The 12,706-nt window shown below is 51.5% G+C and overlaps 1 protein-coding gene across 1 annotated transcript; it reads right to left on the bottom strand.

Moving 5' to 3' along the window:
• Nucleotides 1-5,838: 5,838 nt before the first annotated feature.
• On the bottom strand, nt 5,839-8,908 carry LOC308045792 (sulfate transporter-like; the record flags this gene model as incomplete). Its single annotated transcript, XM_080353301.1, has 2 exons — nt 5,839-7,434; nt 8,231-8,908. The coding sequence occupies 2 exons, from the start codon at nt 8,906-8,908 to the stop codon at nt 5,839-5,841; spliced, it is 2,274 nt and encodes a 757-aa protein (XP_080209427.1).
• Between the last annotated feature and the right edge of the window lie 3,798 nt (nt 8,909-12,706).

Below are 12,706 nucleotides of genomic sequence, written 5' to 3' on the forward strand. Positions count from 1 at the left end.
GAGGAACCACCCCATTGCTTTCAAGTCACAGCGACCAGGACAGGTGGGGATGGAAGGGTGGTAGGAGATAAGCACAGGACCTGGGTAAACACAAAAGGGCTCCAGGGTGTCTGCAACATCTCATGTGGATGCCACCAGCCCCTAACCTTGGATTGCCATAGGCCATGGCTGCTGACCCCTGGATCCTGAGTCCTCCCTCATCACACCAAGGGTGCTTCAGCAGCAGCAGCAGCTGCCTTTGATCTGCACCAGGGCAGCAAAGGGCACACAGGGAGGTTTCATCCTCTGTCACCCTTGGCAGCCGCAGGCTGGGCCCGTCCTCCAGCCGGTCTCTGCGGCAAGGAGCTGACACCAGCCCAGCCGCAGCGGTGACACCCATGGGGACAGCTGAGCGTGGCGCTCACCAGCCTCTTCCCAACGCCCTCTGCCCTGCGGTGGCAGATCCGGCAACGTGCAGCATCACTCAGGCCACGGCCACGTCACGGTTAGAGTGAACCACAGAGCCTCCCAAAAACTGGTGCCCAGGCTCCTGCAGCGGCTCCTCGGCAGCTCCGATCCGTGTGAAACAACGATGCCATCCAGTGGCTGCGAGCCCCCGCTCCCCTCGGCACCGAACATTCGCCTGCCTTGATTTTGAACTTAATTTTGGTGTGCTACCTCGTCTCGAAATAAATACTCTCCAGACTTAAATCCCTACAGTGAACCCTCTTCTGCGCCCCAGTGCCCCCCAGCAGCACACAGCAAGCACAGCAGCCCCGTCCCTGCGTCCCCACTCGCGCAGAGCAGCGTCCCGGGCTGTCACCTCCCGGTGACACCAACAACCCTTGCATTTAGAGAAAATATCGATTTGGAAGAAGAGGGCTGGCTTTTGTTGGAAGTGCAAAGATTCAATTAGATGTTCCTTAAAAAAAAATGAGTTAACATAGAAAAACCACCGGCAGAGGCGGTTTGAAATGCAAACAACTTGGAGATATCAGCCTTCACCACTGTTCTTTTTCCTTTGCTTTATTGAACTCTAGTATCTATTATCCACTACCTGCTCTGAGTCTCAGCTGCTATCTGACCTGGCAGGTATTTTACAATACATTTAATCTTGTGTCGACTTTATAAAGAAACCGCAATTCTATCTGCTGAAACACACTTCTCAGTCACTGAAGAGGAAAATACAAGAAAGATTTTCTTCTTGTTGGACTCTTTTCAGCTTCTAGGCTGAAAAAAAAAAAAGCTCCTTTTCTGTGCTTTTCCCATAATTATGTGGGCTATATACTTTGATTTTTTTAAGATGTAACAGCCATCTTCACAGACTTTAATGATTCTCAGGAGCGAGGGCTCTTCAGACACCCACCAAAGACCCCAAAAACTGCAGGACCTGGCAAAAATGCAGGATTTTGCCATAGAACCCAAGGGCAGCAGATGACCAGAGCTGCTCTGGTGCAGCTGGAACTGGAGTCCAGTTGAACACTCACCCTCATCTGGGCCTCAGGTGTTTTCAGACCAAGCAAATGAAGCTCATTTCAGCTCCCTCCCTACCTTGCCACCTCTCTCGCTCTCTTTACCATCTTCCTGCCCTGCTTTCACCATTTTTTTCCCCTTCCTGAAGGTCAAGAATCTCGGAGGTTTCCCTTGATGCCAGACAGATGGACACAAAACTCCCTCTGCTCCCCCGTCCCCATCAAAAGAACCCCTGGTCCAGGACCCTGCCCTGGCCACCCCCGTGCCCTCTGTCTGTTGGCTGCTAGAAACTGGGATTACAACAAACAATTTATCCTCCTCACCTTTTTTCATTGATGACAGCACCGAGGAAAAGAGCTTCTCTCCAAGTTTCCAAGACCTGTGTTATTGCTAGATTTAAATAAACAAATAAATAAATCAGAAACCACATCCTTCAGCTGTGCTCACAAGACCCAGCTCTCCTTTAAGCCCTCTGTGGAACATCATTGCCTCCACAGCTTGATTTGATAGCAGCTGCAGGTGGTTTGGGCCATCATTCACTGCTTCCACTATCCCCCAGTTTGTGCCACCTACTGGTGCAGCAAGCAGAGCCATCAGAACAGAGGCACTCACCGGCTTCTCCAGTCTCGGTAATAAGGTCCCCAGGGTCGGGCATCTGCTTGTCAACTCTCCTCTTGCGTCTTTTAATTGAAATTAAGGTATTTTTGGGCGAGCAGCCCACAAAGGAGGAGACAGTAATAATATATCGGAGACAGAAGGTTTAGCGGCACTTCTGCAATCTCTCCAAATCCTTGTTCTGCTCAAGTGGACCATGACCATCTCCATGTACCACTGGCCTCCTCCCCAGGGAGGGACCCTGGGGGAGACCCTGGGTTATCCATGCAGCTGAGCATCCAGTCTCCTCTATAGTTTGCTTTATTAATGATTTTTAATCTTGACTGTTATCATTGTTATTATTATTACTTACAAGTTCTTCAAGCTCTCAAAGGACACGATAACGTGCAGTAATTAGCCAGCCAGGCAGCAGCTGCCAAGAAGGCAGCGTGGAGCCCAGCGCTCCCCACGCTGCAGCGTGTGTCCGTGTGTCCATGTCCACCCCCTCTCTCCTGCCCCTTCCTCACTTTCCTCAGTCCCACTGGCACAAGTTCTCCCACTTTTGCTGTTCAAATCGGCATTGCCAGCAGCGGAGCCAGTTCGTTAGCGAATCGCCGGGATGTCTCGGGGGGCCGGCCAGTGCACGTCCCCTCCTTGGGAGCTGCCCCGGCTGTGCTCAACCAGCAGAGCTCTGCTCTTCCTTCATTCTCCCTGACTTTTATTTTTCCAACATCCCATCACATCGATGGTTTTCCTTGGTGTGTTACTCTTCCCCTAACACGCTGTCTCTAACTGGGAACTGGTCCCTGGATGTCATGACAAACCCCCGCCACAGTCTGGAAACTCTGGTACCAGTGTTGCAGCTCCCCAGCCTCCGAAAATCTCCCACAAGGGGTTTGCTGTGCCAGGCTCGGCCGTGCTGGCAGAGGACAGGGCTGGGTGGACCCGCACCATGAGCATCCCTCATCTACCTGTTCTATCCAGAACACTGGCCCAGGCTGCCCAGGGGGGTTGTGGAGTCTCCTTCTCTGCAGACATTCAAGACCCACCTGGACATGTTCCTGTGCGACCTCACCTGGGCGTTCCTGCTCCAGCAGGGGGATTGGACTGGATGATCTTTTGAGGTCCCTTCCAATCCCAAACATACTGTGATACTGTGATACCTGGGCCCCCGGGAGATGCTTGTTGCCAAACCCAGACACCCCCCAGGCCAGCCCAGCCCCAGCGCTTCGGGACGGCATTGTGGTGTCCCCAGCTGAGGTCTTGAGCTGCCAGGGCAGCCAGCAGAACCTGCCCTTATCGCTGTAGCCCAGGGAGCCCCCTTTAAAAGAAGCTGTGAAAGTGGTTTTAGCCAGACTCATCGCTCCTGCACGGAGCTTTTCACCCACAGCTGGACTACGTCTGCCCAAGCCACTGTCTGGTGATTCCTCTGTCACCGGGTTATCTCCAGTGAGGCATTAACACTGGCCCTAACTCCCCAGGAAATGCGTTGCCATTGCCTGCAGCTCAATGTTTTCCCTTTCTAACAGTTTTGTCTGCTAGGGAAAGCTTGCATGTGTAAATTTTATGCACGTGCCAGCAGCACGCTAACTGCTTTATTGCAGTTAGAGGTCTGCAGAAGCAGCTTCTTGCCATCGTACAGAGAGTGTGTTTCCAGGAACAGGCAATGGAAATGAGGAGAACAGCCCTCCCTGCAGCAATCACATCTGCCTTCTAGAAAAGGAAGCAAACGCGCATCATCTGCAACAACCTTTATGCCTTAAACCTCCCCAGAGGGAGCATTTCAAAGCTTCCAAAGGATTTAAACCTGTCCAGTTGCTAGCGAGGCATAATTAACTGTTGCACAGTCAGCTCCAACTGCAGCTGACGAAGCCTTAGCAGCAATCCTCTATTTGTCACACTCCTGGAGTATTTATAGATCCACAGCAAGGCAGGGGGGAGAGAGAAGGAGAATAGCAGGTGACTTGCTTACCAGGAGGGATAACATTCGTTTTTGGCTGCGTGACATTTCCCAGCCCCTGGCGAAGCTTTAGGGGAACAGCACACGAGATGCTCTGGGGGACACAGCAGCAGGTCCACTTGGGTGGGAGGTGCGGTGGGTCAGCCCCAATGGAGATGTCAAGGCAAACGGGGGGACTTGGGCTGTTGCAGTTGGGTGCTGGGGCAGATAAGTGCCCCGTGCCCTCACCAGGAGCCCTTTTGTCACTGGGAACTGGCCCACAGTTGCAGTCCCTTCCCACCCACATCTGCTTCCACCAGGAGGTGTAGGCAGCAAGGGGCCAGCCTGATCTCGCATGACACTGGTTATAAACTGACCTTGGACTGTGTCATTTGTCCTTCCTCATCTCTCCTCTGTGTCATTTACAACTCAGGGCCTCTTAATAGGAACTGATATAAAAAGAGCAATTATCCTTGAGCTACCTTGGCGACATGTGGGGAACAGAAGAACGCTGGGTCACCCAGAGGTTTGACTTGCGGACGGGAAGGTGATGCTGGAGCCGATGGGCAGGGAGAGCTGGGTGAGCAGCCTGCTCTGGGCTGGACTGGAGATGGAAGGAGTTTGCCACCTCTGTTCCCCATTCCAAGGGAAGGCATCCTATGAAAACTGCCCGGTATCTCTTTGGCATTTTCAGAGCTCTGAATGGGACCTGCTCAATTAAACAGCCGTTTCGCATTCAGAAGGCTGTGGGAACCGCTGCTCTGACAGTGATCTCATCCGCACTATCTCACACCAGGCTGTGCCCAGGAATTATCAGCACTGGGTTTATTTCCTGCTGTGGCTTTATGACCCCACTGAGATCATAAAAACATCTAAAGTCTAAGTAAACCAATCTAATTTTCCCCATAAACTGTCTTATAAAGAAAATGATAGCAAAGCTATTCCAAAGGGAAAGGAAGGTCATAATCCCTGCAGGTAACAAGGCCTTTATTCTCTACTGACTTGCTGATTCTCTCCTGCTCAGACACCACACTGCCCCTTTATTCATTGCTCCATGGCTGATGCAACCTCCCTGGGGAGTTGCCTCACGCTGTGATGGATGGTGACAGAAGCTCTGGGGACAGAAGCTGGTGGCTGCAGCCGTGGGGTGCCATGCACGCCTGTCCACCCAGCCCTGCAAGCCTTGCTCTGGCCTCTTCAGTCAATCCAGCTTCACCTGACACTTAACCTTGTTCCAAGGACCTGCAAGCAGCTGGGCATACTGTGCTCTTTAATCCATTTGAATTAGTCTCTTGACCACAAGTAGACATTTCCCTCAGCACGGCCAGGTTTTCTTTTGCATATATTTTATTTACAGCAGTCTCCTGAGCAGCTATTAAAGCCAGAGCTCCCTTCAGTGGGATATCCTTGGTGCCGCGTTTCTTGGGTGAAGCCGGTGGAATAGTCACATATTAAATTTGCAACACAGAGAGTGTTTATGGCAGATGGAGTTCACAGAAGAAAAGTCATTCTGGCACTTGGCAATGCTGCGGAGCAAGGACTCAGCCCTGGGATGCAGAAGCAGAACCAGCCAGATGCTGCCAGTCCCAGCCCAGCAGAAGGGACATGTCCCCACATCTGCCCCAGAGCAGAGGCCCCTCCAGCCCTGTTTTCTGAAACTTCTTTGTTTTTAAGGAAAATGCTTTGCTGTTGTTATGTGCCTGTTGGAATTCTCTCCTGAAAATCACACCTTCCCCAACCCTTTCACCCCATGCCAAAGTCTTTTTTGCATTCTCTCTCTGCACAAAGACCACAACTGCCTTCAATTGCGTCCCAAGCCCATCCCCATTAGAAACCATTCCTCACACACAAGTCTACAAGGACACCTGGAAGTCCAGGTCTTCAGTGTCCAGGAGAGCATCCTTTTTCTCCTTGCTGTCCTGCTGCTCATTGTACTGCTGTTCAGCAAACTGGACAGCATCATGGACGCTGTGGAACGCCAGCTGAGCACCGCTGTCTGTCCTGCCAGCCCAACCTCCCTCCCGGAGCTGGTGGCGGATGGAAGGGTTGCAGTTGGCCAGGAGCACCTGGACACCGATTTCCTTGTAGTCATGGTGTATCTCCTTCAGCACCGAGAGACCCACAGTGTCTATGAACTGCATTGCCCCACAGTCAAGGATTAAGGTGTGCATATCTATGGAGGGAGGAGAGGCATGGGCTGGAGGCTTCTCAGTCCTTTTTTTGACAGGTTTCAGGCAGGCAAACCTGGTGCCAAAAAAGCTCTTCTTGTTGCCTGTGTCTGCATTTGCCCGGGCCCCCACCATTTGGTGCTTAGCAGCCAGCAGGACAGGATTTACCCCAGTTTTCTGGTAAAGAACAGTCTTGAAATAGTCCTTGTTGGCATAGTAGAGAGATGACTCAAAGCGGAAGATCTTGATGTTGGCAATACTGCTGAGTTGCTTGTAAGTGGACTGGTCCTCATAGATTTCCGTGTTGCTGACCTTGCCCAGGAGCGTGGCCCTGGGCCTCTGCGTGCGGAAGATAACGCAGAGCAGAGCGAAGCAGACGCCCACGAGGAGACCGATCTCTGTGGTGATCAGCGTGGAGGACAGCATGGTCGTCCACCACACCACCGCGTCCAGCTTGCTGAGCTGCCACATGCGGGGGGTGTCACGGAACTTCCTCAGGCCCCCCCGCAAGTTGACGATGGTGACCACCCCCAGGATGGAGGTCTGCAGTGAGTAGAAGAGCGGGGCGACCCACAGCAGCACCAGCAGCAGCACCAGGGAGGTGACCAGGCCAGAGACTTGGGTCTGGGTCCCTGTAGACTCCTTCAGCAGAGTCTTGGTCAGCGCTGCAGAGCTGGCAAAGCAGTAGAAGAAAGAAGGGACCAGGTTGCACATGCCAATGGCAATCATCTCTTGGTTGGCACGGACAGTGTAGCCGTGCTTTTTGCCAAAGATTTCCGCCAAGGAGATGGTCATGGTGAAGCCAATAACAGCAATAGGCAGAGCATCAACTGCCAGGCTGGAAAACAGGTTTATATCTGGTAGAGTGGGTTTACTGAAGCCAGTGGGGATATGCCCACAAACAGCAGACTTGTATCGCTCTTCAAAGTTAAAGTAGTAAGATATCACTGTGGCTACAATGACCACCAGCAGCTCTATGGGAAATGGGGCCTTCATCTTCTCCTTATAGCGGTCATTGATCTCTTTGACAGGCACTATGATGGCCAAAGCAACCAGGCTGGTGACCAGGTCACAGATGTTGGTGCCCTGGATGTATCTGAAAAGGTCAACCCACGTCAGGATGAAGGACCCCACCCCTTCGTGACGAGGTATTTTCAGTCCCAGGAGATACTTCATCTGGGAGGTGATGATGGTGAGGCTGGAGCCGGCCACAAAGCCGCTGAGGAGAGGTTCTGACAGGTAGACAGCCACAAAACCCAGCTGCAAAATCCCCAGCAGGATCTGAAAAGCAAGGCAGCCACACTTTAAGCATTGATTAAGAAGGGCTGGGAGAGGTAGCTGGCAATTTATGTCGCTTTGCTTCTTGAGCAGCTCTGGCTGTTTGTCTGCTGGGCATTCAGTGTGGCAGAGGACTTTGTCAGCAGTAGCTAATCTGCAGTATGGGAAGCTAAAGAGACCTACCTATAATACTCATCTATGGCTAAAGATGCCAGAGAAAGAAGCCTACAAGGTCCCTGCCTCTCTCCTTACCAGCAATAAGGGTGCATCACTAACACTGACACTACAGGCAGCCACCACGTTGCGGCAGCTCCGAGTGCCGCTCGGTGCCAGAAAACCAGTGCCAGGCACTGAATTTTGGTTGTTCCAGTGAAGGAGCCTGAAGCTGTTTGGTGACAGCTGGGCCAGGCAGTGCCAGGGAGCACAACCTCAGGAGCCCCTGCTGATGGGGGTCCCTGAGGGACGTTCTTGCTGCTCTGACCCGCACCAGGAGCCAGGACCGGGCTGCTGGGAAGGTTCTCTCCCCTCCCTTGCTGTGTCTGATCCTAAGGGATGTTTCAGACACATCCAAGGACCTGGCCTGTCACATGGGGGAAACAAAACCTCACATTCAACCATGTTTGGGGCTTTCTAAATCAACTAAATTTGATTCAAGGGTGTCAGGGTCTAGTCAGGTCAGCAAAGGTTTCTCACAACTTGTAAATCTGAACCAGGACTGGACCTTAGGGGTCTTTAGCTCAGAGAAGTTCCTAGAAGTGAAAGGACAGGGAGAAAACAGCACAACAGCAAACATTTGTACCTGGTAAAGGCCGACCAGAAAGCTTAAGGAAAGAGCCACAGTGATGGCGTAGCAGCTCCTGTCACAGAGACCTGTCCCATTGCTGACAGAGGTGGAGTTGCCCCCCAGCGAAGAGCCAGCACTGCTGTCACTGTACCCTGCTAGCCGGAGGTGCCGGTCCACAGACTGCCCGATCATCAGGCACAGGACACCAAAGGGGCCCACGAAGTTATGGCGCGACGTGGCCATAGCGACGTAGATGATATTGCAGAAGAAGCTGGTGTAGATTCCATAGATGGGATCCTGGTTGGCTAAGAGGGAGTAGGAGATGGACTGAGGGATGGCAACTACCCCCACCAGGAGCCCAGACACCACATCCCCAAACAACTGCGTCTTGACGCTGTAACGGGGAAGCCAGTCCAGCACTGGGAACAAGCGACAGAAGAAGGTGATGATGGTTTGCCGACTGCACGTACAGACCTCTCTGGCTTTCTTTAGGATGAGATCCTTGGTGCTGAAGTCTGTGGGCTCATACTCCTCCAATTGGACATGAATAAAATTGGCAGGACCCTCTTCTGGTGTTGGGGAGCTCTGTACATCTTTGCTCTGTCCTGACTTGTGGCTTGACGTGTCCTCCATGGCCCCAGGAGAGCTAAAGCAGGAGAGCAGGCAGTCGTGAGCTATTGCAGTTATGTACATTGTGCTTTGTTTAGCTCTGGGGCTCAGGGAAATTGCATGGATAAATAAATAAAGGGAAACAACCTCAGACAAATCAAACAGAAAAGCACCTTCCTGCGGTGTGGTTGATTTGTTTGTTTTCATTTGCAGACCTGATTAACCACAACCCCGAGAGCACGGTTTAAATTGCAGCCACACTGGCACAGATGCCCACAGCAGGGACAGAGCTGTGCCCCTTCCTGACATACCCCTTGTTTTGAAACAGGACAGCAGAATGCGTTACGATCAGAAACTATTATTTCACAGAAACTAAAGCCTCTTCAGGAACCCTGTGCTTCTTGATGACACCTCCACTTCAGCAAAAACTACTTTGAAAATGTTGAGAGATTCCAAGCGATGCTTTAGCAACGTGACACATGGGTAAGGAAGGTAATATGCAAAAGAATTTTTCCCTTAACATTTTAAATTACATTGCTGGTTGCATCAAACAGTTCCATCATAGGGGCTCCTATCTGTAGAATGAAACAGTCTTACTGTTTCTGATTAAGTAACGGAGACGCTTCCCAGTGCTGCTCCAAGTTTTTCCAGCCAAAAAGCAGCTGCAACAAACACGCAGTTTGTCAAAACTGAGCAACATGCAGAGAAAGATTCTCCTTAGAGGAGACCCAGAGCGGCTGCAGTTTGGAAGTTGAACGGGGATGACAAGAAACCCCGTTCCCCTGCCCTAGGGCTTCATTTCACATCACTAGTCCCAACCCAAACCTCCTACCGCTGCCTGCGGGGTCACACACCGGGTGTTTCTCACTGCCCAGAGCTTCTCCGCTGTGGACAGACCCATCTCCTCCCCCTGCAGCAAAAAATGAACAGAGAAAACGCAACGCTCACAACCACAAACCTGTTTCCTTTGCCTTCCTTCTGGTCCGTGTGCTCCTTCCCTTGGGAACAGACCTGCGTTACCCAGCCAAGCACTGGCCCTTTTATCTCGCCCCAGCCAGTGAAGGTGCAGCCAGCCAAACAGAGCTGTGTTTTGAAAACAAACATCGTTCTGGGCGAGTATTTTTGATGAAAACTTGTTCTGGCCACTAAGAATGATTGAAGGTGTTCAGAGAAGTGCTCCTGCCAGATAACAGTATTGCTGGTATCTGGACGCGTGTTTGCTAAACAAGGGGAACGATGCAAAAAGCCTCCTGTGTGTGCTATTGCCCAGCCTGCCCTGAACTGAGAGAGCACCACTGCCTGCGTCCTGCAAACCTGCACAACCCACATCGTGCATGTGCCTTCTGGAGACCACAGCACAAATAAGAAGGGATTTTGCTTTGCAGAAGCACGCACAGCTTGGTAAAGTGCAGCACCACATTTCTTTCATGGTTGAAGGTGAACAACTGCATTAGTGGCCAGGAACGGAAGGCAATGCCTCATCATCCTGAATTGAAATAGCCTCATCAATACCACCTGTGACTGTTCTGCCCCTGTGACTGTTCTGCTCCTGTGACCCACGGTAACAGTCTGAGACCTCTCCACACACACTCTGCTCACCTCAGTCTCCACTTCTTCTTTTCCACCACTTTTCCACCGATCTGGTCTCTAAGACTTTGCTGGGTGTGCCACTGCCACCTGGAGCAGGACACACACCTGGTACTCAGGCAGCACCATCCTGACACCCTGTTCTGAGCTTGGACAGGGTGCTGAGAGCCCACGGTGCTCGAAGAGGTGATGTGGGGTACTGAGACATGACATTTTCACCAGCCTTTGATTGAGACACTGTGGAGACACCTGGAGGGAAGGAGAGGGGAAGATTGGAAGATGAGCATCCTGAGTTACATTTATCTCATCAGTGGAGGTCTGTAGCTTGGTAATTAGGAGTAAATAAACATCAGTGCTCTCCGGCAGCAGGGAAAGGGGAGCCAGCTGCTCAATGTATTTATCTATTTATATGAATTCTTTTTTCTCTGCCATTCCTCCACAGCTCTTGTTTTTTCAGGTACATCTGTTGACAGCTCTGCTTTCCCTTTCCCTTCTTTCAGTAACAGACTCAATCTTTGCCTAGCCTTGTCATTCCTCTTGTCCTTAAAACACAATTCCTTCATTTGCTTCATAATCCTTCCTAGTTGTGGCTTATCTTGTGTCATGGCCTGTCTGATGTTGTCTCTATTCACTCATTTTCCTTTTCCGTCTTCTTCCTCAGCAAATGACCCGAATTTCCATTTTCCGTACGATACTTTCATCTTGAAATTCCCTCGCTGGAGAACTGGTGAGTTGCTCACTGAAGAGCTGGCCAGGCTGGGCTAAAACCCAGCTCAGCACAATCTGCCTTTGGGTTTTTCTGTTTCACCGGCTGCGCACCAGGTCCTGGGCAGGCTCTGCATGGGCTGCTCCCCTGGAACGCCTGCACGGGGCTGTGAGCCAGGGGATGGGGTGGGGGTCTTGTCTGGGACAGGAGCGTGTATGGTGAGAACTACAGGGAAGGCAGAGACAGGCAAAGGGTGCTGCTGATTGAAGCCCGTTAGCTCTGCATCAGCAGGGGTCAGAGTTACGCAGCTGAAGGCAGTGCCTGTCCTGTGCTTTTCGAAGAGAGCAGAAAGCTCCTGCCGGGATTCTCCATAACGGAGCGCTCCTACCACTCTGCTGGCACCAGCACGAAAATCATAGCATGTGCACTGCGGTCACCTAAGGTAAAAGGCATCCTAAGGGAAAAGCTGAGCCATGCTGGATCAAGAAAACATTTTGTGCAACTCGAGGACAGGTATGCAGAGATAATTCTTGCAGTAACCGCCCAGAGCTGCAGCCACAGCTGTTCTAATTCTGCTCTGACTCTCCCTGGCCATGACCCAACCAAGTCATAATCTGTTATGCTAAATAGCACTGAAATACATATTCAGCCTTAAAAAAATTACTGCAATGTAATACCAGGCTTTGTAACTACACATATTGTGAAGTCCAGGTAGCACCAAACCTGACATTTCTTGCACCTCACAAATACAGACCTGGCCCACAGGAGGGTGCTGCTCACCGGCTCCTGGTCATCGTCACATTGCTTATCACCTCTTCCTCCTCAGGAGACAAACCAGGTGCCCTGGTTTATGTCGGCAGGAGCTGCCACGCCAGCCTGCAAGTGCAGCAGATGGTGTGGGGGACACCGCACACCCCATCGGGACAACACGCACCCAACAGGGACAGGGGACACCCAGCAGGGACCGGGACTCGCTGCTCAAACACCTGTGGCTTTTCTTCTTAGAATTCATAGCTGCAGTATCCAAGGTAGCAAGCAAGCACCCGACAACAGAAAATCCATACATATATTTTAATGGTGATAAAGAAATCCCAACGATTTTACCGTATTTGATAGAAAACTCTAGTGCTAGCAAATCTTCTACAATAAGGCACATAAGCATTTAAAAAGGGGGATTAATGCAAATCAGAGACAGTGTGAAGGAGAGTCAACGAGATGCAGAGGCCGCACCCAGAGCCGATCGCAGGACATCACAAGAAGGCTGAGAAAACACGACCCTCACCGTGCAGCGGGTTGAGGAGCACGGGGGTCCCTGGTGGCAACACGTCCCTCCCCGCGCCGGGCACCAGGCAGGTCCGTGTCACCAAACACCACCAGGACAGACCGACACCACGGAGAGAGTCGCTGCCTGGCACCCTGGATCGCACCGCCCAGCTTGGGGAGATGCAGACCTCATTGTTACCGCACAGATCAGTCACAGTAAAAAGCAAGGTGATCTTTTATACATAACTACGCAACTTTGCCACATTTCATTCAAATAAATTATTTTGTAAACTGCTTAAGGTCAGTCAAAAGGTGTGATCTGTTGC

The sequence above is a fragment of the Nesoenas mayeri genome (assembly GCF_963082525.1).
Source record: "Nesoenas mayeri genome assembly, chromosome: 14".
NCBI lineage: Eukaryota > Metazoa > Chordata > Aves > Columbiformes > Columbidae > Nesoenas > Nesoenas mayeri.